Source organism: Ixodes scapularis, unplaced genomic scaffold (genome assembly GCF_016920785.2).
Source record: "Ixodes scapularis isolate PalLabHiFi unplaced genomic scaffold, ASM1692078v2 PGA_scaffold1__304_contigs__length_218370807, whole genome shotgun sequence".
NCBI lineage: Eukaryota > Metazoa > Arthropoda > Arachnida > Ixodida > Ixodidae > Ixodes > Ixodes scapularis.
Window position 1 is genome coordinate 22,549,681 of NW_024609846.1, and position 24,516 is coordinate 22,574,196.

A 24,516-nucleotide genomic window follows, 5' to 3' on the forward strand; every position below is an offset into this window, starting at 1 on the left:
TCGTCCCAAAAAGCTCCGAGGCTCCCGGTGTTGGGGGTTGGGAGATCAATCAGAGACCGTTACGTTGTGTCGGGTAGGAAAAGGCACTTCACTTTCCTCAAAATAGCCTGCCTGGACACACCGCCCGGATCGAAAGCCCCGAAATCTGTGCGTCACTATATATTGAGGGCAAGCGAGATATGCTACTCCCGCCTTCGGGTGGGTCTCAATCAGTGAGAAACATTCGGCCTATTGCACTTTTGGGTAGAAGCTTTCCGGCAGAGCACCGCTTGTTCTGTAAGAAAGTTGGCTAACCGGCGTTCTTAGTTTTTTTTTTTTTTTTTCGGAGCATTGAAATCTTGGTTGCAGAAGAGAGGTGTTTGAACAACGCCGCATCGACATGGAACAATTGTTGTGCACCGAAGGTTCGCTCGCACTTTTGGCAAACGCCGTGAGTTGGATGGAGGGGGCATCGGTGGCCGAGTGGGCCAGCGCACACCAGCTCGGAGCACCTGGAGCGAAAGTTTGCGCTGCAGAACCTAGGCATCCTGGGTTTAATCACTCCTGTCCGTTTCGATCTGGATGAGCATCGCACCGGCGTGCGGTCGTGTACCACTACTGCGTGGTGCACGTTAAAGACCCCAGGCTAGCGGTTGCACTGCACTGGCTAAATCGCTCATCTACAGCGAGTCACTCGTCGTAACTTTGAAATGGCTGACCAGCTACACGCTCTATAAATGTCCACGCAACCCCAGTTAATATAAGATGGAGCAACGTGTCTATGGGCATCTTAATGGGCATCAGGGGGCCGATGAGAGCCACGCGAGGAACCCTTCTTATTCGCGTACACCTTTACAAGGCCCCCGCTTGTGCGAAGGCTTCTCAACCGACAATGCCCCTGGCGGTAGATTAGCGAAGCCCGAGCAGACGTTTGAACTTTGCAGCCTTGGCGGGCCTTGTTCAGGCACCTCTTTCTTTTTCCACCGTGACTGAAACTCGGCAGTTACCTTAAAAAAGTGGGAATAGTTTATTTTTGACTTTTTATTATTATTATTTATTCGAGTACGTTCAGCGTCATGAGGCATTACAGTGGGGGACATTTGGGACCGAGGGAGTGCTAGTTATAAACCCTAGAAATATAAAAAGAATACGATAGCATAAAACAGTTTGTACTATACACCTATTACAACAATTATCAGGCTGTTCTAATACATACAAGAAACTAGAAACACGATGGTGTCCGTTCTAAATAAAACATCCTTAGACACAATGCTTGCTACAGAAACTGGCGGGTTTATTTTTCCCAATCCCCTATATTTTTTTTATAAAAAGCAGTTCTTGAAAACATCGGTTCTACAACACAATTATTTTACCTTATTAAAGTAAAGAATTGAATTTTAGATTCAATAAAGTAAGCGAATTAAAATTTAAATATAATTAAAGTAAACGAATTAAAATTTAAATACAGTGAAAGTAAACGAATTAAACCTTATTCAAATTTAACAAAAGTAGTAGAAGAAAAGAAAAGAATTTAAATATAGCCTGAGAATCCTTCCGGCATTTCGGGGAAATCGGGCTCTTTTTAGCGATACATTCCAAGCTCGGTGCCAAGCGAACAACGAGTACTCATTTGCCCTCGTTACAGCCGCGGACAGAGTGATCTGTTTCGCTCAGTTCTGCTTTCTGTCCACGCTCCAACGGCAGACGACATAATGGCACGTGTCCAAGTCTTCCAGACAAGCTCGGCCTTCTGCTGTCATTCCACTCCCTGTCACGGGCCCACAAGAGGACATCGAGTTCCTCTGTCACATTTCAAGCCTCGTTCGCTTTCCCTTCCAGACACCGTGTCGTAACACGGCTCGTCTTCGGCAAGGAGGACGCCTCTCAAGAGACGTTGTGTTGTGTTCGTCCCCTTCTGTGTTCCTAAGTCTCGGGTTTTATTACCATGAATCATCACCAGCTCGCTTGTTTTTTAAGTATTATTTCAGTTACTCTCAAAATGGCTGTTTAGATTTTTGGTTACCCGCACTTTTGACGCAAGATCGCTGACAAAATTTAACAAAAAGTGGTTCGACATACTTTCTTCGTCTGCTCGTGGCGCTCGGTAAAGGGGCATGACTGGACAACGAAGCGGTGAATTTGCCGTTTAAGACTAAAACAAACAAAAAAGCCATTTTCATGGGGATATATCGATGACTGATTGAATTGACTGATTGAATACCCAAGTGCGTATATATACTTACGATTTCACACTAAAATACACATGAAAAAAAGAAATATGAATTTTTATTTTATCTTTGTTGTCATAGACCAGACTGCCCGCGTTTCCTGCGTCTGTCAGCTCTTCCACATAGTTCCCAATACGGCGAAACGTCCGAACGGGATTTCCCCAGTCACAGACACACTGGAAAACGTTCCACGGGGTCATTGCCGTCGCCACTCGATGATGGTTATGCCGGCGACGGCTCGGTAAAGGCAACGTTCGTGGAAGGACACGTCTTACCAGGCGGGCGGCAAGGCGCCAGAGGTGCCTCGCCATGTCCGATATGTCCCTGGACCGTAGGAGTTCACGGAAAACCAGAGTGTTCGCTTGAGTTCAACCGTCTTCATTTGAGGCTGTAAAGCAAGGTAATACGGGCCATGGTAGCTTCGGCATTGTTCGATTTCACGGAAGGAGGAGAAAATTAAAATCCTGCTGACTCATCTAACGTTCGAATCCCGCAGCCCATCGAATGTTTCCATAACCAAAAATAACGTGGTTTTTTCTCGCTTTATAATGAATAGAAGCCATGTCAGTCCATGACAAACCTTAATTGTTTTTAATATGTAATTTTTGATTAAGGCTGATTTTCAAATTTCCGCGAAAACAAATACAATTTAAGCTCGGCCCGGACGCCGCCGACACTACTGGCTGATAGGCCGAATAAAGCAGCGTGAAAAGTGCAAGTCCCTGGGCCTTCCTCGTACATGATTAGTTCAGCGATGAAAGAATGCGTACAGAAACGTGACGAACAGCTGTTTGATTGTCCTGATTAGCTCGTAGCGTCGGTTCCGTCCGGACTTACACGAAGTATAGTAGCACTCCCGTGGTAAACTACAGTGCCGCAACGTGCGATGAATTTAAAGTAAGTTGCGGATCGAAAGAACTTGAAACAGGAAGCGATGCAGCCGTGTCCAGCGGCCTAGCGCACGTCCTACGGTTCCGACGAGTGTGACGTTACAGCTGACGTGACGAGGCGGTCGCGAGTCTGTTCGGGTTGGTTCGGGGAAGCGCTCGAAGGGGGAATGCGTGCCTCGGCTGCGTCCGTTCGTCCGTCCGTTGCCCCGGTTTCTCTCTCTGTGGACTTTCCCTCGATTAAGGGCGGATTTCCGTGCGTTCTCTCTCTCTACGCAGCGTCCGCGCGGCCAAGGTGATCGTCGTCGGGGATGTCTCCGTGGGAAAGACCTGCCTCATCACAAAGTGAGTAAGGCCGCAACATGTAGCGCGCAACCTCCCGATTATAACGAGGCCGTAGTGACATCACCCTCCGGGGGCCTGCGCGTGGCACACATCGGACAAGCGTTCGGCTGGGACTTGCGTTCATTGTGCGAGGACAGGAACGCTGACGGAGGACGTAACCATTAGAAAGGGAAAAGCGCTCACGAAAGGTATCGAAGAAAAACGAAAACATGGGAAAATATGATAACCAAAAATCAGGTAACAACAGAAACCAACGCTTTTATTTAAAAAAAAGAAAAAAAAAAAGAAAAACAACGGTCAGCATGAAGGTCGCGCTCCTTATCACTGGATGTAGATAGCATGAAAGAGTGGTGAAAGGAACTGGTCCGAACACACGGAATGCCAACCTCATGTTGATGGTCGAGCCTATATCAAACGGTCTCATTCACCCACGAATCCTTGGCTCAATGACATGTTCTCGTGAAAAGAACTTGCGCACACTTTGTACTCTTCTTTTTTTGGTCATTGTTAATATTAGGTACATTATCTCTCCATCAAAAGGTTCAGCTCTCACGAGCTAGACTTTTTTTTTTATCGCGAGACGAAGGCAGCAGGAGTCGTGACGTCACGTTCTTACGTAGACTACGTCAGAAGGCCGGCAGGGCCTTTCAGCGACTGACCAAGGCGATGAAGCGCATAACAATTAAAAGACGTACGCGTGCGGCGACCTCGGCACGTCGACAATGGGCACACCGTGCGTGTGACTTTCTTCCGGGTTAATTGTCGCGGCGTTTTGGTCACTGCTGCGACGGTGCCGTCAATGGCGCAGGAAGCTTATCTCGGCTACTAATTGCGTGAACAAAGAGTCGTCACGCACGCCTGTTCCGCCCTCGCGTACGTTTCCGGTCACAGATAGTCGCCGAACGATAACCCGGGTTGATTAAAAGGAAAGATAACCCGGACTAATATAGCTCAAAGCTACATCCGTTGGAATAGTACCTTTTTGGTGTCAGACTGGTGGCAGCTGATAAAACCTGTTTGCTGTACTCACGTCTAACCCCTGGTTAGCTCAGTTGGTAGAGCGCTCCACTGGAAATAGAGAGGTCCCGGGTTCGACACCCGGACCAGGCGGATTTTTTCGGTCGCGCACCAGTCAGCCAGCTTTGTTCCGAGATCTGTGTTTGTCCTTTGTCACCCTTGATCCCCTTCTCCAGAAATTACTTTAGCCCTCAACTACTGCGAAAACATAACCAGAGGAGTCGGAAAAAAAAAAAAGAAACACGATTATCGAATTTTTACTCTCGTCACCAAAGAAATGAGAAAGATTTGCGTAGCTCTCATACGTCGCAGTCCTTCGAAGTTTGGGGAAAGAAAAACAAAACACGCCTTTTGAAAGACTACCCTTTGTTGGCATCTGTGGAATCGCTGCACAACGGCGCCCTTTATGTTGGATTCGAAGGCACAACACACTCACTGAATAAGCTGATGAGCGTATAGTGACGTTGCACGTTCGACGCTATTTGATTGGCTCGTCGGCTCTGTCCGAGCTCCGACTCTCATTATATTATGGAATGACTTGCTCGTTCCACGATGTCAGTTGTTTCGTCATTGTACGGCAATATTACAGCGATAGAGCTGTCAGTGGGGCACTTCGGGGTTTCGCGCCGTCCACCGCGCTCCATATCGACCCGGGCCATTTTCGGCACTCCGCCCAAAGATTCCAGGGACCGCTGATTACAAGATAACAAGCAAGCAAGATAACAAGCATGGTCATGCGTGGTGGCAAGATAACATGCGTGCATGTTCAGTGAAACGGTCCCCGCCGGGCAATCTGGCTATGCACTGGGATGCGTGCCCATGTGACCCAGAATTTGCGCCAACAGCAATTCTCGCGAGATCCGCAGATAAAACCGTGTCCGAGAATTTTTCGATGCATTCTGTATCAGAATGAAAGGAAAAAGCAAGTGCGTTAGTGCCTCGGCAGTGCACCTGACAGATACAGAGTTTCATTTTCCTAACGAATCGCCAGAAAGATGGTATGAATAGCGCGTGTTCGTTTTAATAAACCTTCATTTGAGAGTGCATTTCGTCTTGTCTACTTCCTTGTCCCGGTTTATTCGGCGCTTTTCGCTTAGCACGGGTCGGGGTCACTGCGTTGCTCCGGATAAAGAGAGCTTTTACCGCAACAGGGACATAAGCACGGTAGTACTATCTGCCATAGGCAGATAGTACTACCGTGCTACCGATAGTACTACCGGTAGTACTATAGTACTATCGTGCTACAGATAGTACTACCGTACTACCGATAGTACTAGATAGTACCCAAGTGACGTACGAGAACACGCTTCCCTCTTGCGCAAACAGCTGAAACTCTCTCTACTTAATTTACCTTCATCGATTCCATAGCGCTATAAAATTTTCGTCCGGTGTTTTACTCGGTTTACTACGAAACGCTTTAGCGGACTCTATCGTGCGCGCTGGCACTTTCACCGCCCATTCATTCCATGTGCTCCGAAATGACGCTTCAGCGGCTCCGAAGTCGCACCTCAGCTGTCGCTGTGTTTTCCCTTACTGTGTTTACAATTTTAAGTGCGTTTACAATTTTTTTTCCCTTCGTGTCCTCTCATTAGTTTTGACGATTTTAGCTGGAGGGCTGCTAAAAAAGTGTCTAAAATAGTTATTTCGAAAAAGGATATAATTTAAATAATACTGCCTATCTATAAGGTGCCCCACGTTCTTGTCCACATTAAGTATATTGAACGCCTCTAATTACTGCTCCCCCTCCTTGCCCATTTCCTTGTTTATCCAACCATGGACCACGATATCCTAAGTGGATATACTTAGTTGCAAAGGCGTATCTTCCTTATGGTGCCTATGGCAGATTGTACTACCGTGCTTATGTCCCTGTTGCGGTAAAAGCTCTCTATATCTGGAGCAACGCAGTGACCCCGATGCATTCTCCTTTCAGGTTCCCATCGGGCGGGTGCATACGCGGGTTACGCGGTGTTTACGGTCGTCGGAGTTTTTGTTCGGCAGCGCTTAGTTCCGGCGTCTTGGCGAAGTGCGCGTCCGATTGACCGGGGAGAGCTGCTGTTGGCCATGTTCCAGTTGGCAAACCGGTCGGACATTTGACAGATGGGCAGCCGAGTGCAGCTAATGCGAGGCCGCGCACTATGAACCACCTCGAATGCTGCGTTTTCTCATTTATCGTAAAGGAATACGTTACATTTCGATACCGTGATCAATTAATTTTGTGTGTTCAGGGAGGATCGGGTTTTTGGGTGATTTCGCGCAAGTCACGTGATCACACGAGTTCACGTGATGTACGCACATGTTTTCACGTATGACTCCTGTGACGGATTCTTCGTTCACAAATTCTAACAACCTAAACTTTTTTCTTTTTTTCAGAGGGTGTCGAAGAGTGGTACGTCCCGTCAATTTCGCTAAATGTAGTGTTTACAAATTTCAAACTCGGGCGTCTGTAGTTTGATACAACACTAAAACCGCAAAACGCTTCGAGCCTTTTTTTTTTTTTCTTATTATTATTGCTAAGAAATATTCCAAAAACTTTTTCTTTTTTTGGTTGGCGTAAAGCTTTTAGTGTTTGTCGCGCTACTTCGACATTGGAGCTTTTGGTACCCTCCAGGCTTAAAAGTTGAAAGCTCCGGTTTTGAACAGTGCCTCTAGTTGAGGTCTTTGTACGTATGACTCGAGGGAACAATCGGGTCACAGTTTGTTGCAGCAGCCCCTATAGTCTTTCGCCGTGCAGAGGCCATAGCTGGTGAGTTATCTTCGCGGAAGCTGTAAGGTCGACGCCGTTCCTTTGTCGGAACTCCCGAGGTGGAACCGCGTGTGTAATCGTATTCCGAGGGACCACGGAGAGAGCGCGCACAGCGGAACTTATTTTCTATTGTGTCTGAACAAGACCGCTTGGCCGACTTATTGCGATTCGTTTTACACTTAAACGGGAAATATTCATTTAAGTGGGAAGTTTAGTCAAAGGTCGGTAGACAGTAGCAGCCTCGCCAACCGCCTCGGCTAAAGAAAAAACAAAAAAAAAAACGAATAACATAACGCGATATTATTAAAGGGAGCGTAGTATACTGTAAATAAATTTCGTTAATTATAATATAGGCGTAGACTAACTTACGAAGCTCATGGAGCGTGTACCACTCATCAGATTATCCGGCCTTTTCTCTCGAACGGCGTTACGTCTTTATTAGTAGTAAAATTTCAAGGCGACTGTAAACATTTGGTTTCACGGGAATTGAGAGGGAAATGCGTCTGTCTGTCGCTATAGTCACTGACAATTTAAGAAACGTGGAGTGGGGCGAGTCTCGAGCGTTTTATTGTCGCAGCCAACTATTGGCAGGTAAGAAGGCAGGGGCACGAATAATGGAGGGCGTGAACATAAAAATCGTTTCTTAAGCTACTTCTTGACATGGCTCTGCATTTCGAGTGCACTTCACCAAAAGAGTCATTGACAAGTTCCGAGTCCGCCAAAGTTGACAGTCTGACGTCCCTGGTACTTTCATTAATGAAAGTATTCATTATCGCCGAAGGCCGACCACAGCGACGTCTGGGTCGCGCCCGTCGCCAATAGCGAAACTATATGTTCGATCGAGCCAGTCCTGCACACTGTATTGACCGTACTCCAAACCAATTAGTAGTCTTTTTTTTTAATTGTTGAACCAACAAGGAGAGCGATTGGTATGATGCTCCGACGGTCACGCGGACCCGATTGGCCGATCTGATCGGCCAATTGGGTCCGGGGCAGTTTGCCTACAGTAGCTCGAGACGCGTTCCCTGAAGGTGGCGCCGGTCCCTGCAGGTTCTGCCACGAGGTGTACGACGCCAATTACAAGGCCACCATCGGCGTGGACTTCGAAGTGGAGAAGTTCAGCGTGCTCCACGTGCCGTTTAGCCTGCAAATGTGAGTGCGCTCGCCTCGGTCATATCTAACGAGTCACACTGGAGCGGCAAACAGAAACAACCGGCACCGACAAGCCTCGAACAAATGCAGCTTGCACGCGATGATACCTTTTTTTCTCGGTGCTCGCGAAGTAAGCACGAGCGATTGAAAACCTGAAAAAGATATATTTGCATGCATGCCGCTAAAGTATAACTGAATCTTGGAAAAAGCAGTGCCAAGCTCCCCGCATGGTTGCCATCCATGGTTCGTGGAATGAGAAGGAGTCTTCCTCAACCTCACCATTCTTGGTGAGGCGATCCAAACTGTCGGTGGCAGTTCATACATTATAAAGACATTTCTCGTGTACCGAGATTGTGTTATCCGCACAGCGGCGAAACAAGCACACATCTCCGCAAGCGGCGTCAGTGCTTGGCGGCATTGAAAAATACTTTCCCTGTCTTAAAAGACGCAGGAAGAACAATATAATTGTAAGACGTCTGTGGAGATTAGGACGATTGATAAGTTCATTACACTCGCAGAGCCCTAAACGCTTATATAAGGGAGTTTTCGTAGATCGTTTCCGCTGTCCCGAAACGTTCTCCGCAATCCGCTACGAAATCCGGGAATCTGCAGGCAAGACAAGCGCCGCGCATGCGCGGTAGTGAAGTCTTCGTTCCGGAGAGCGTAGCGGAGGTGGGAAACGGTCTACGAAAACTCCCTGACGACGAACGCTTTCAGAACAATGACGCTCCATAGCTATCTTGGCGCGACTGGAATAGAAAGACCCTTTCGACGCTTTGACGTTTTGAAGAGACCAGAATGACGACTGTCATGGTAACGGAAACTGATCAGCCAATCGCCTTGCGAGGTTCCGGTCGTCTGCGTGTGAGTGTCTCTTAGTGTCCGGCTAGCATGTATGGAAGGCAGTGGCGCTACCAGCGCTACTTTCCCAGGTTCCGGCGTCTTTACATGCTGCATGTGTTTGGGGCTTGCCCGCGTCGGTTGTTTCTGTTTGTCGCTCTAGTGGGACTCGACCATTACATATATCATACAGTGTTTGATTTTAATCCGAGCAGACTTTAAAAAAAAAAAAGATTGAGAGTTAGACGAGTGCTGTCTTCGCCGTGTATTTATCAGGCTCGGCGAACATTGGATGAGTATAAAAAAAATCGTAAGGGTGCAGGCGATCTGGTGAATATTAACCATGTTGAATTAACCTGAGATTGGAGTCGTCCTTTCTATTTTCTGATGTTTCCTCTCTACCCCAGTCTCAGGTTAATTCAACGTGATTGGTTGAGTGCATAATTGTCAGGGTAAGTTGGGTAATTATTTAAGATATGTTAATTAATTTTTATTTCTGATGATTAGTGTTAGGGGTCATGTTGTAATTGAAGTATTAGCGGCAATTTTTGATGCCAGACCATATTAAAAAGGTCGCAAAAGGGTAATGGTTTAGTAGATAGTTATTAATCGATCGATTTTCGCCCGATTTAAAAAATCTCCCTTCCTCATTTCGTTTCGCATTCTCCAAACTTGTCCTGGATCAAAGCATAGGCCGCTCATTTCTTTACTTGGAAGTCCTTCCATTTTTCTACTATTTCCTCTGATAAAGCACCCCTCTTTTTTAATTGTCTATGCTCCCTGGATGCCTCTTGTCTCTGATTTATGGCTGCTTTGGCTTCCTTACCCCGCTAGCTTTTTGGCTTGTGTTTGCATTTGTTCTTAACTCTGGCTTGGCTTCGTTCCAACTCCTTTCTGAATATTTCTACTAACTTAATTTACGGCCACTCTTTCTCTTCTTGTGTGGCTACTATGTCCTCAATTTGTTTTGATATTTTCTTCGGCTGTATGTCACTAAAACCTATCTTGTCTCCCTGCTTCCGTGCTTCTGGTTGTTGCGGTGTCCTACCAAAATAATCTTAAATTCGTTTACGGTCACTTCCTAAGCCTTTCGTGTTTTCTTTTTCTATTTACATGCAAACCATTCTGTTGTAGAATCCTGGGGCTTAAAATCGTGGTTTCCAGTTACCTGAAACTTTATATAAAACAACAAGGAACTCTTTTCCGTCCTCCACAAATGTTTAAACTGTTGGCGACAGAGCAAAGCGACATTACATGAGCTTTCTAACACCGAATGTAATGCTGAGGAAGTCGCACTTTTGAATCATGACGATCGACAGTTGCGCCTGCTCTGCACAAGCACCAAGATGGCGTCGTCCACAACAACATCGGTGAACAGAGTGCCGATACTCTACCAATTATAATAAACTCGATTTAAAAAAAAAAAAAAAAAATCTTAATTTTACGGTTAAAGTCGCGAGACTGGGAGTCAGCGGACTGATGCGTATATTTTTCTCCTTATAATTAGTCACAATTATTATGAATTATTTTTATCGAATTTCTGAATTCATTTAAATTTAGTGGGACGGGATTTCTTCAAGTGTAGCGGCCGTGGGGAGGTTTTGCGTGACGCTCTTTCGTAATATCCCACTCATCTCACGGAACCGACTGCATAACACTGTCTTAAAATTCCCTGCTGGGGCTAATTTCCAAATCAGGATGCAGTTCTCGTGACGGAGCGCCGCACACGACTCATGTGCTTCGAGTCAATCGTCGTGCATCAAGGTCTGGCTATCGTCGCACCTGTGTTTCGCACGCCGGTTACGCCATTCTGCAGCGCGTACGTCGCGGGCATGCAACACACACCATCTGCGGAAACCAGCCCGCGTTGCAACAGCGGTTCCTGGGTTCGCGAACGAGCATACTGCAGACGGTTGCACTCGGATGTGCATGCAGATTGCACAGTGTGCACGCACGGTAGACGCTCACTTCTGCCGTCGCAGATTTGCGACTTCGCATCACGCAACGACGGTAGGTTTATGGCGCTGCCCTGGCCTCTGGGTGACGAGACGGTGCGACTCAGCGAGGGCCTTTTTGTAAATGGAGGGGGATCAGGGACTCCAGTTGCGAAACGAGCTTGCATCCAATACGACAGAACGCGAAATGCTCCCTTCAGTGTGTCACAGATGTGAAATCGTCACGAGACAAATGGTCTATTAAAGGAAACAGGCGAGCTGGTGACTCGCCTGAAAGCAAGAGACTGAGCAAACCTGCAAATGTGGGCAAGTCGAGTGTGTTTGAGGGTCATGTCTGTCCGTTGTACATGTGGCTTTCACCGCTTCACACAACCTTTAGATGCGAAGCAAACCGGACGTTTTGCTAGGTCGGTCTGCCATGGATGTTCGGTTGCACCGGGCTGCATTTTGACCAGTGCAGTACGAATGCTCAGCTGCGGTCTTTGACGTGCATCACGCAGTATAGTGATCATGCCATTGGTCGCCGGCTTAGTGCCTCTCCATATCGATACCGTAGCTAGAGGAGGGGCCGAGAAACCGGTAATGATGCTATGGGATTATGCAATCTGTAGAAAAAAACACTTTGACCTGCCCTGACGGCTTCCTCGAAGAAGTGTCCTACCGAACACTCGGCTTTCCCGGAGTATTGCCTTTGGGAGACGTCGAAATGACTGACGCAAGGCAACACAACACATGTATAGGGGCGGTGCTTACAACCCGTCTTACGCGTGTAGTTCTTCAGGTTCAACATTCAGGGATATCGCACGTACGCCTACTCCTGCGCATCGTGAGCGCCGTCATAGGGATATGGTGACGTGCTCTCCTCGTGCATTAGATTTATTTCTTTGTGCCTTCGAGTTCTGAGTTCAGAGCGTATGTTTTCACAGTGCTTTGTGATGGAATTATGCTGCTATACGCGTAACTATACACTCCGTGCGGGAACTATAGGGGGCGCTTTGAAAAACGCGCGCAGCGCCTCTAGCGGAGGAGCTGGCGTTCGACTGTGAGGCGCGTTCAGCAGCCTGCGGCGCCTTTTCGCATGCCAAGCTGTGGCGGTGGAAGCTCGCACGGACGAAACTTTTGCTTTTTGAGCCGATAAGTTGAGGGTGACGTTGCATGAGTGCTGGGGTAGACCTGAGAAGGGCATCTAACTGTTCTCCACTTCTTCTATATTGAGTTTGAGTCGTTATTAGGGATAATTTCTCTAGTTGCGGCCGAATTCCGAAAAACAAGACGGCCGCCACCTTGATTGCTCTGGGTGGGAAATTTATTTCGCTCGTCGCTGTAAACCTAGGACTGCTGGAACGATGATATTTGGAGGCGAGTGAGATGTTCACTAAGTTTGTGCACGAAGAGTGCCAAGTTTCTTTAAAACAGCAGGTGTGAAAGTTATGTTTCTAATGAATAAAGAAATAAAGCTGTACGGGATATCCAATATTCGACCCAAAATGTTGTGTTATAGCGGGCTGTGTAAAGCGCGGATTTGGGCACACAGGTGCTTGGTCTTGACAGTAACATGACACAGCACTTATTATACAAAAAAAAAAAGGTGGCATGGGGAAACCAGGTGAAAATTTGGTTTGGGCGGCGTAACTTAATGGGAACCGGTTTTGACCGTGAAAAGGCTGTCAAGAGAATATCACTGGTCGGGGGAGGTGGAGACTTTAGAGGTAGGAAGGGACTAGTGGACTGTACTTCCAATTGAAACAACTTTACGAAAGGTGGTTCCAAAGCCGAGAAAACGAAGTTGTCGGCCAAAACACGGTTTGGCCGCCAAGGGCTTTTGCGGTCTGCTGTTGTGTAATAATCTGTGGTGCGAGGTGCTGATTTTCGGCGCACAGGTACTCTGCCATGACCGTCACTTGGCACAACACTTAATATAACAAAAAGAGTTCGCATAGCGAAACCAGGTGGAAATTTAGTATGGGCGGCGTAACTAAATGGGAACTGGCTTTGACCGTCAAAGGCTGTCAGATAATACCACTCATCGTGGGAGGTGCACACTTTACAGGTAGGAAGGGACCAGTGGACCCTTCCTTCCAGTTAGAACCGCTTTGCAATAGGTGGCTCTAAAGCCGAGAAAAAAAAATTGTTGTCTACAGAACTCGGGGTGTCAGCGTTTCCACATCCAAAAGGAGGCTGATCAAGAAAGAAAGCACACCACATAAACTTCCATACTCAAACGTCGATTCTCCAGTAATTCCGAGTTTCATTGTTGTTTTCTTTAGATTTATATTTGTCACTTTTTTTACCGTTCGAATCTTTCTTCATGAAGTACAGATTGCGTGCCATACTTGTCCGGAAATATCATCGACACGGACGATGGGGACGAAACTTCTTTGGAGGGCATTCCTCCAACGAAATTGGCACTGCATACCCGGGAATGTGGGATGGCGTTTCAGTTCGTCCCATCGGCGCTAACAGATGTAGGCGTTACTGGTACGAAAACAAACGCAGAGCGCAAAGCGGCAGTGTAGCTAGAATATGTCAGCCGTGCCGACACAGTGGCAGACATGATCGGGAGACCAAATTTCTCGCGTCGTACGGTACGGCTCCATCGTTGTCGCTTTTCCACAAAACATCGGCAAAGTGAAAAACTGTGAAACTTTGTCTCCACGATATATGAAGCATAACTATTGAAGCACTTAATGACGCAGCACAGGCAGCAAGCACTTCATGCTGTGAACCCAGCGCAACCGCACCACTCCGACTTCAATGCGTACCAACGTACGCGACGTGGTTTCGGTTTCGTTTTCTCTGGGGTTCTCACTGCCTACCTTCGGTACCGGCCGCGCGGCGGCGCGCCAGTCGCGTCGCACGGAGTGTATAGGCAAATACGTTTTAATGTGTGTGCCAAGTTGTTGAGCCGCTGCTCAAATGCGCCATACGAGGGTATACATTAAAACGTCCTAAACTAGTTTTTCTGTGTTGTTCAAGTAAAATAAAATTACATTAATAACAGTATGTCAAATGCCTGTTAGATATTTTTGGAGCCGTCCTGGTTTCTTTTCGCTGCCACCACTGGACCCTTGGTACCAATGGTACAGTGGTACCAAAAGTATGTCCTTGATACTGGCAGCGAGAACCCTTAATACAAGACGGTCTGCATTCGAGTTGGGAGCTTCCGTTGTCGTACGGTGCTTCCGCCACACTGAACTGGATTTTTTTTTAAAACTTTGTTGGCTTGTATTGGTTTGTGAGTTTTCTTGCTCTGCCAACCTTCGCTGATTCGCAGATGGGACACGGCGGGACAAGAACGATTCCGGAGCATCACGTCTGCCTACTACAGGGGCGCCCAAGGTGAGCCATATCTCGAAGCATTTGCCGCGTGTGTAATGTGTCATCGTTTTAAGAGTCCTAAGTAACTTTCGATGGATATGATCCGTGTCCCTCTGACGCGTGTATTTGTGATTTCATCCGAGTTGCCTTGCCAAAAGAAGGCTCCTTCTACGAAGCTGGAGGCTCACTGCAGAGACACTTGCCTTTCTTTCTTGGTGTTTGTTAGAAAGGGAGAGAGAAAGAAAGAGGGAGGGAGAGAAGGAAGCCCCTCTTGTATATCAACTTGAACCTAAATAATTCTCAATAGTCATGATGATGTTTTTTAAAACCCTATGGATTTTGTTTTTTAGTTTGCGGGTTAATGTATTACTGTGGGATGATACGTGTGTTACGGGGCTACGAACGGAATTGTTGTGGAAGTGGTTGACGGGTATCGGGTTGCCCGTGCTGTTCTCGTCGTCTCCAGCGGTGTACCTGAACTCCTATTTTTACAGCGGAGCTGTTCAGGGCTAGTTTTCCCAGGATCTTGTCCCCGGCAAAGAAATGAAGACGCGGAACTCTGGACACCTACCGCCATCTATGAGCGACGGCGGCGAGCCACGTATCTGGTTGCCCCCGTCGCTCATAGATGGCGGCAGGCTTTCCACTCTGGCTTGCCGACTCGCGGCCCGCCATTACTTTCCATTGTACAGCTTCGCTGGACTTCCATCTTCACCAGAGTGGAAAGGCTGAAAGTTTTTTTTAGGTGTCTCCATACAACCAACCGGCGGACTCTTCGTATACCTCCCATTGGGACTCCAATTGCAGACGGCAGCGCCAAATCTCCCCTAACGGGCGTTGGGTTTCTCCAAAAGAAATAAGAAATAGACAAAACAATACGCGCACCGTCGTCATGGCAACCGCTTGGTTATGAGAGAGGGTGAGAGAAGTGTGTTCCCTCCTCTCCCTCTCTCTCACCCTCGGCGACAAAAAGATGCGAGTTCGTTCGGAGTTCGGAGCAGCCTCCGAACTCCGAACGAATTTGCATCTTATTGTCGCTGATGTTGAGAGAAGAGGGAACTGCTCCCATTGCCGCCGTCTCGTTCTTCTACAATACAATGTAATCTTTTTTAGAACAAAAAAAGTGTTTACCTTCTTTTGCGAATGTCCGACGCTTCCGAAACAATTGCACTTGACTTTGCCTCGCTCGATTGAGATCGGCTTAGCAACAGTGCATGTTCAGTGACAGCCAGTTCTCATAAAATCGTGAATGAATGAATGCAAAGCACGCCCAGCCGCTGCTGTTTAGCGGCTTAAGATGGGCGCACATCGCCAGTTTGAGCACAAGTCCAAACTTCTTTTGCAAGTTCTCTTTTTATTAGGCACGCTCGTTATACAAAGAAGAAGAAGAAAAAAAAAAAAAAAAACGTTCACTGCACAGCACAACAAAGTAACAAAATCTACACGAAACTACTATTCAAGTATTCACAGACCTGCAATCACACATTTAACTTTGCGGTAGTTAGCGACAGTGATTCGATCGCCGGGGTTTCTCGCAGGTTCCTTCTGCAGCGAGCTGCTCCACGCACGAGCTACCGAGCTGCGGTGCTCTAACACCGATACCGCCCACACCGCCCATTTTAAAATACATGCGCTGTCCCTTGTGACCTTTTACAATAACTCTTCCATAAAGAAACATGCACCAGCAAGTTTTCGGCAATCCGAAACTGTATAACCAAAAGTATAGCAGCCCGTCTTTACCTTTCGTCACTCGACCGGGAACCCAAAGAACTTGGCAGAGATGTTGCCACTGGAATTAGAGCACCACTGAGTCGAGCAATAGACAAGGTTTCGTTTCCTCCGTGTTTTGGTAGAAGAAATAGACCGATAACCAATAGGTCAACGCCACTGCCCGCTGCCGCAAACGAAAACCACCACCGCACCGTTGGCACAGGCTCCCTCGAGCAGCCGACGCATCCGCGAGCGCGGCAGCCGACGCGCAACTGTTCTCAACGGTCAAAATACAAAAAACAACCGGCCAATGAGAGCAAAGTATGAGGGCGAAACTTTAGCTAACCAAGATATTTGTTTCATCTTACCAGGATAATTTTTGAAATTTGTAAGTAGCAACAATAATATGTATCTCATCCTATTAAATAAACTTTCCGGCGTAAACCGGAAAGACTTAATAGAATACCAACGGATAAGAGATGGCGCTGAAATAGCAAACCGGAAGGCGCTCGAAGTGTCCGCCGGTTGATACAACGCTGATAGATTCGGGTGGTGCAGCCTGTGATCCCTCCAGGAATATGCTGCCACATATATGCGACACTCAATAGGCTATATTCACGGAGCACGCGCAACAATCGATGACCAGTTTAAACGGCAACATATGGTGTTCGTCAATACCTTTTTGCCTCAGCTCCAAGGAAATTCTGTATTGCCTCAAAGTTGTACTCCGGGGTTATCTTTATGGTCCCGGATTTATCTGAAAGTTTTTTAAACGCACCAACACACATCGCTAAAATAGTATCCCATTTATGAGGCCAAATGTTTTTTTTTTTTTCTCGCGAAGGTATCGAAATTATTATTTTGGTCCTCATTGTGTTTTTCAAACTGAAAATCTCTACTGGCATAAATGAAAAAGTCACGCCAGCTGCTGGCAGAGATTCACTATTTAAACCGTAGACTTTGTTCCCAACGGAATACAAGCAGTTTCAGGGTGTCAAGTGAATGCTTTGGGAGCTGGCTACGCCACCCGAGCAGCAGCTAGAATCAAATGCTCGGCATAGTAAATTTTTAGACTTCCTGCTCGACTGGCAAGCTTGCTTGCCACTGTCGACGTCACGGCACTAAAAAGCCCGGGTATATTTGAATGGTGGAATTTGGCATCATTTTCATTTGCCGATTTCACAATCAATATTCTGAATTTAAATAGCATACCGGAAAGGATGAAGGCCGGTGATTAAAAAAATATAGGGTGTTCCCACGTCAGATAGTGCAATGATGATCTGGTTCATATTTTTTATATTTATGTAAAACAAAATATATGTTAAAACCATGTCTTTGAGAGGGTCATTCAGCTATATGTGAACGCCGTAGCTAATTTTCTTCCGGAGATATAAAATTTCGAAGCTCGAGGCGTGGAGATTGTCAAGGTTTCGCTGTGGTGCTGTGCACAGCCGTCTATTACACGCCGAAGCATGCACGCTTTTGCCTTTTTATTTTACCAAATGTTTCCATGCAAAACAATTTTACAAAACATGTCAAATGAACGTGTTTTAGAAATACACGCATAAATTATTTACTAACGAACTACTTTGTAGAAAACGAAGCGAAATATATCAAAATGATCATCTTTGAATTAATTTTAAGGATATATAAGAAAAATATCCTTAGTGTTTATTGTAGTTTTGGTACTAATGCAGAAAGCAGCCAACTTCTCCAAATGTTGCAAAATTAAACGTCATATATGAAAAAAAAAACAAAAAAACTCACCTTTTTATTTTCTTTAAACTTCCATTAAGTTGCAGCTGTGAAATTGACGGCTCTGCAAAGTTCCATAGCGAAACCTTGGCAATCTCCGCTCCTCGAGCTTCGAAATTTAATGTCACCGAAAGAAAATTAGCTACGGCGTTCGCATATATAGTACCTGAATGCTGCTCTTAAGAACATGACTTTAACATATATTAAAAAGTATATATATATATCAAAAATATGGCCTGGATCATCATTCTACGATCTGACGTGGGTATAAAAAAGAAAAAAAAAGTTTCATTTCTTTTTTAGGCGATTTATTATGGTGTGAGGGGACTACCCAATTAATATTTTGCTAGAAGGCCACCTATGTTTTAATAAAGCGAGAAAATAAAAAAATAAACCTAACTACTCTAAACCGAAACCGAAACATGAGCACGGAAGCTCATGACCGCGACATGTGTACGCTACGATGTCTACCGAGGAGGAGGGAGAAATGTAGAGGAGAATGTTGCCGAGGTTCCGTGGCTACACCCGACGGCGTTTTTTTTTTTTTTTTTTTTTTTTTTTCTCTCTGCTTTTTGTATTAAGCAGACAACAAAGATAACGACGAAGTTGTGTGCACTAACGTCCCTGGATATTTTTAAAAACATCGAGGGACTTTAGTGTGCACAGGTTGTCGGACGATTGCTTCTAAGTTCTCACTTATAACCGTTCCGCTCGATGTTCTGCGCTCGAAGATCGACTGGCCGGTACCACGAACGACAGTTCCGGAGCAGCGGCCCCGCGTCGGTCGTAACGTTCGTTCGTCGTGCGCCGCACTCGCGTTGTCCAGCCCCGTAGCACGTCGCCGTATTGAGAATGACGTGTACATGTACTTCCTCTGATCTGTGCTACAATTTTTCTTTTTCAATAAGCGTATTTGTAGTTTTTTGGGATGCCCCAAAAAAAAAAATGGGTTTCATGTTCTTTTTTATTTTTACTATTGAATGTGTGCGTTAGGTGACACACGACTTGGAATATATTTGGTACGCATAGTTTGAGCGCAACGTGACCTTGGAAGAGAGAGTGAGCTTGACTGAAACCGGCCATTTCTCGATCGACTGTTTTCTGACGGAAAGAAAACGAATTTAGAGCCGCATATTGTGCTCTGGGTAGTTGGACTCTTCTAGGTCATGTTCAGATAAAAAAGTGAAAGCCGTTTACAACTTCCTGTAACGCCGAATTGGAGCGCAGCTCTTGAGGAGGAGGAGTGGAGGGTATATTCCTCCTCCTCCCTCGTGATCATGCCTGCTAGTCCTCCTCCCCTCCTGCTCCCCCTCCCTCTCCTTTACCCCTCCCCCCGAGGTCACGTGACCCCCCCGGACCATACTAGACAATGAGGGGAGGGGGAGGAGGAGGAGGGCAGAGGTCCGGGGGGTCACGTGACCTCGAGGGGACGGGATCACATGACCTTGGGCGGGCCGTCACGTTACTTCGGCGGGGGGAGGGGAGTCACCCCCCGGGGTCACGTGACCTTGGCGGGGGAGGAGGGGGGAGGAGGAGGAGCGGAGGGGGAGGAGGAGGAGGGGGAGGGGCGACGCCGACGCCGACGCCGCACAGGCTGGAAACGGGTCATGTGACCCCCTCCCCTCGAGGTCACGTGACCCGCCCGGACCATACTACACAATGAGGGGAGGAGGAGAAGGAGGGGGAGGAGGAGGGGGAGGAGGAGGAGGAGGGGAGGAGGAGGAGATAAAATGACGGGAGGGGCGCGGTTACGCCGACGGCGACGCCAACGGCGACGCCGACGCCGCTCAGGCTGGAAACGGGCCCCTAAGAGCTGCGCTCTAAAACCTCGGCGAGCATTAGTGTTCCTTTAAGATTAAAATTACTATTACTATATTACCATTGCTTTGTTTTAGTAAAATTAGAAAAGACGCCAATATCGTGTTTGCGTTAACTTGGCCGCACTGTGTATTACATCGTAGCTTTTGAGAATGAAAAGTGACAAAATCCCACTTTGGGAGTTGTTTCTCGTGCCCGTTTTTTTTTCTTATTCGTTCGGACGTTGTTCTTTAGCTTGTAGCGAACATGTGAGACACCCATTTTCTACGGCGTCGAATTATTACAGCCAGCCTTTTGGCGAGATAGCTTATTTAAGACAATGAGATCATCTATCAAACAAAAATAAAAACATCGAGAAAGATAAAACAGTCCGACACGGATGCAGGATCGCTCCGCGGGTTGCCTTGGCAGCAGGAATGTGCTTTCGTTCGACGGTTGCCTCATCGTTTCCGCAGTTCACGGGAATCCGTATTCGTGTCAGGGTCCAAAGCAGTTGTCCGATCGTAATCGTATTTTTTTTAGCAATTTTTTTTTTATCTCCCATAACCTGTCAATCAACCACGGGGTCATTACCGAAGATTTGCATCAATGCCATAAGAATAATCGAGAACAACATGCGAAGCGACAAAACGCGGTCATTATTACCCACACCCTGACGTTATAGATGACTTCGCGAGTGGTGCGTGCATGCACTATAATATAAAGAGTGTACATAGGTACAATGTCTATATACGGCGATGTTTGCCGGTGTATTTTATAGCATTCAGAAAGCGCTCGGCTTCTTTCTTTATTTTTTTCTTCAGTTATCCACCGAAAGCGTGCACAGATATTTCTTATCCGAAGGGTACAGCAGTATCGGGTATAGCACTATCTACACCACCGGAGCACAAGCGTATTGAATACAAACAAAGTTTTCTACAGAGATCCGCCCTGGCACCTCACAAGTTACCAATCGCAAAAACCGGAACCCAATAATCGTGTTAAAGGCCGACGACCAGACCTGAGATTCTCCAAGGCAGAAGATCCTCCTGGCCATGGGGGAGGGGGAAACAGTCAACGGTGGACAGGGTAGAAGGGGGAGAGGAGGAAGCGAGAGAAAAGTGGATGGCTTCATGATTGCAACTATTTGGGCAATTCAGAAAAAGAAAAAAAAAAATCGGCGTCAGAAAGCTGCACTTTTCAGAAAGCGCACCACTAACTTTCATTAAAATTAGACCCGTAACATGGCGCTTGTTTTGAGATGGCCGTCATCTGCTCAGACAACCTGAACATGGCAATAATATAGCGACATGATGCGGGTTCACGTTGGGCCATACAATATAGCCTAGGTGCCCCTTTTCACGACGTGCTACACATTTCTAATGAACACCTAGAACCAGCATCGTGCGATGCTGGTTCTGTTGCACGTTAAGAATAGCAGAGCGAACGCTGTAAAGGAGGCTAGTGGAGGATACCAGCAATCATGGCGAGCAGAGAGTTCTGCTGGAGGGTCTTGTGCCGCCATTCTTAACCTGCAACAGACTACAGTGACTAGGGGCTTTACAGTATAGTAACTCTTTTCCTCGTCCTGCTCCGGTGATGTCTTCCAGTGGTGATCCTGGTGTTCGACCTGTCGCTGGCCTCGAGCCTGTACAACACGCCCAAGTGGCTGGAGGAGACGCTCGAGAGCAACGGGGGGCACGACCCGCTGCGCTTCCTCGTGGGCACCAAGAAGGACCTCGTCGTGAGTTCCCGCTCGTTCAATGCACTCTTTGCAAAAGTTCTTCGGGCAGCATTGGCGGTAGCCATTGCTTGGGCCCGAAGCGTCGATTGGATCCGAGCCTTCGCCGAAGGCTGCACGTCAGCGCTCGTGTCCAATACAAGCTCAGGGCACGCGCCCGAACAATGACGGTCTTGGTTAACTGTCGCAGCAGCTACTGGATGGCGGAAACTTTTGAAAAGGAAAAGCTTCATGTCGTAGGTTTCTTCAGTGGCGCAGTATAGCGGAACGCCTGAAAAGATAGAAGTTTTAATTATGCGTGTCTGCAATGAACTAAAATATTTAAAAATCAAATGCCGCAATTCGCAAACTTCCCTCAGATTTTTTTTTTTTTTTTTATATACCGGCAGCGGCATTAGGCCGCCATTTTCAGGGCATCACCGGATGATCCAGGTCGGTGTTCATTGTGCATCACCAGAACGGGATTCCGTTTGTCGTCTGCCGGGAACGACAATCTTGACGACGTATAACGCACGTTGCGGTAGCCCCTTTGCAGCTCGCCACCTGTAAGAGCTCACCTGGGGCTCTAGTAAGTTGGACAGTCGTCGAGAAAGTCGGCGATCTCGCCGATTTTCCCGCCGAGTGTTCTACTTTGAGCTTTTGACCGCTGCCATGTCTATACTATCAAGTGAACAAGAACGTGTGGTCCCGAGACTGCCAAAGTTACGATCCGTGTGCAGGACGCCTCTAGCACGTGCTCACAAGGGGGCGGGGCAGACTTGCAAATGACTTCATCTGGGGGGTATGAGGTCCTAACCACCCTAACAGTCAAAGGTTGTAAGACCCACAAACGCACACACACCGAAGGTGCGAGGTCACGGCGTATTCACTGTGGTTAATAGGTTTCGATAACATACGCACAGAGAGGTAGCGAACGCGGAGACGTTGCGTTTTCAGTCATGCTTGATTGTCGCAATCGACCCCCGGCTGCGCTACGGTAAAACAAAGTATAGCTGCTGCTTGCTACGAAGTACCAAAACATAGATGTAACAGAGGCGCGGTAAGGCTCGTGAGTGATAAAACGACCAGGGGCTCACGCCAAACACATCTAACTTTACAGAGCGCACCGATTGAACTCTCGCGAGGACGATGACTCTGCGCTTTGACGAGTCGAGAGCCCCAGAATGGAGGACGAAATGACCGTCGGTGCAATCTGTATGTACGAAAAAAGTTCTCGGTGGGGCTGACCGCGACACGAGTATTTGTCGACCCTGTGACTGTGACCATATTAGGTTCAGTCAAGGCAACCCTGTTCGTATCAATACGTGCTTATGATCTGGATGTTATGCGAAAGAGTAAAAACTGGTTTCCACACTTGCGTTAGTGCGACCGAGACTGCAACGGCTTGGACGTAAATTTTTTTATGGATTGCTATGGCAACGGGGCGGAATTGTATACGCGGCTCGAAACCCCGTCGCCATGGCAACCCGTAAAAGGATTAACGTGACAAGCCGTTGCAGCCGCACTCGGTCGGTCTCAACGCAAGTGTGTAAATCGCCCTTAAAGGCATACTGAACCGAAATTCTGGATTTCACAAAATAGTGCCGTAGAAGCGTTGAACGGGACGCTACGAACTCTAAAACATCACTCAAGCGTCGACATCCCAAACGATGGCCGTACTATTGGAAAAGAAGGGCGCGATAAATGGCGAGGGCTATGACGTCATTGTCCTCCTGGAAAATTTGAGAATGAGGGGAAGCAGCCTCGCTTCTCTCCACCTCGCTTCGGTTCACCTGCTCGACGGGACGTAGCGAGGAGGAGAGGAAACGAGGATCGTGACGTCACTTGTCTTGTCGGCCTCGTCTGCCGTGTTCAATCGCGCACTTCTTTTCCAAAAAATACGGCGATCCGTTAGAGATATCGCTGCATGAGTGATGTTTTTGGGTTTTGCAGCGTCCCGCCTATCCGTCCAGCCTTGTTTTGTGAGCTGGAAAGTTCGGTTCAGTATCCCTTTAACGCTCGAGTGTGACGAAACAGCCTTATATGCAGGCCAAGGCAACGTGAAACGAGCCGACCCTTAACATGCAATGCATAACCATCCGAGACATATAGAGGGCACGCGTAGGGATTATAATTGATACAAAAGCATACCTTGGCACAATCGGAGTCTGCGCAACTAATCGAAACCAGGAGCCCTATAGGGCCCTAGCGAGATTTTCCACGGGGCTTAGTTGGACTTCGGACTGCTGACCGTGCGATCCGGATTCCAACGCCTTTGCTTAGCGCCACAGAAAGGGGGCGAAAGAGAGCGCAAGCAGTTCGATTATGTACGACTTGTCGCTGACGATCGCCTGTGGTATAGTAGTTGACTGTCTGCGGTGAGTGATCCTTAGTTTAGCATATTTAGTCCAGCCTCCGCGCAGAACGCCGTCACTCTGAGTCAAAAACCAGAGGGAAAGAGTGTTACCGAACAACGGACAGACATTGCACCTAAAAACACCTTGGTATGCAGGCGACAATCGCCGTCGAGTCGTGCTTAGTTCGACGGAGACCGTCGGTGGCGAGTCATACTTAGGATACTTCAGTCCGCAGGCGAGTGTCGGCGGCGTGCCGTACTCAGTTCAGTGTACTTAGATCCCAGGCAAACGTCAGAGGAAAGTCATACTTGGTCCAGCGTACTTAGTGCGCAGGCGACTGTCGCAGGCGAGTCGTACTGAAGTCCATACCTAGCCCGCAGGCGGGCGTCGGTGGGAAGTCATATTTACTCCAGCATATTTAGTCCGCAGGCGACCGCAGGCGACCGCCGGCGACCGCCGGCGGATGATGAGCTGGCTCCCGAATGATAAAGCATGGACTCACGACATGACAGTCTGGATCGCAACATAGGGTTTCGTGTTTTCGGAGTTTATTTCTCGTGAAATTTGGAAAATGCTTTTTGGCGTTATTCGTCTTTTTTTTTTTTTAATTTGGAGTTTATTGGAGAATATTTGTGATAGGTTTTCGTTTCTCCGAAATACGAAGGTTGATTTTGGTGTGTGCGCAATTTTTTTACAAAATTCCAAATAAAAAC

At 47.4% G+C, this 24,516-nt stretch overlaps 1 protein-coding gene and 1 non-coding gene across 2 annotated transcripts in view; both read left to right on the forward strand.

The window, feature by feature from the left end:
* The window catches only part of LOC8030498 (ras-related protein Rab-34), a 42,967-nt gene that overhangs the window by 833 nt on the left and 17,618 nt on the right, over positions 1 to 24,516 (forward strand). The window contains exons 3-6 of the mRNA XM_042290099.1: positions 3,374 to 3,439; positions 8,250 to 8,351; positions 14,421 to 14,485; positions 21,337 to 21,470. Of these exons, the coding sequence (XP_042146033.1) occupies positions 3,374 to 3,439; positions 8,250 to 8,351; positions 14,421 to 14,485; positions 21,337 to 21,470 (367 nt within the window). The remainder of the gene's footprint in view (positions 1 to 3,373; positions 3,440 to 8,249; positions 8,352 to 14,420; positions 14,486 to 21,336; positions 21,471 to 24,516) is intronic.
* Positions 4,477 to 4,549, forward strand: Trnas-gga. Its single transcript has one exon. It is a non-coding gene; the product is annotated as a tRNA-Ser (tRNA).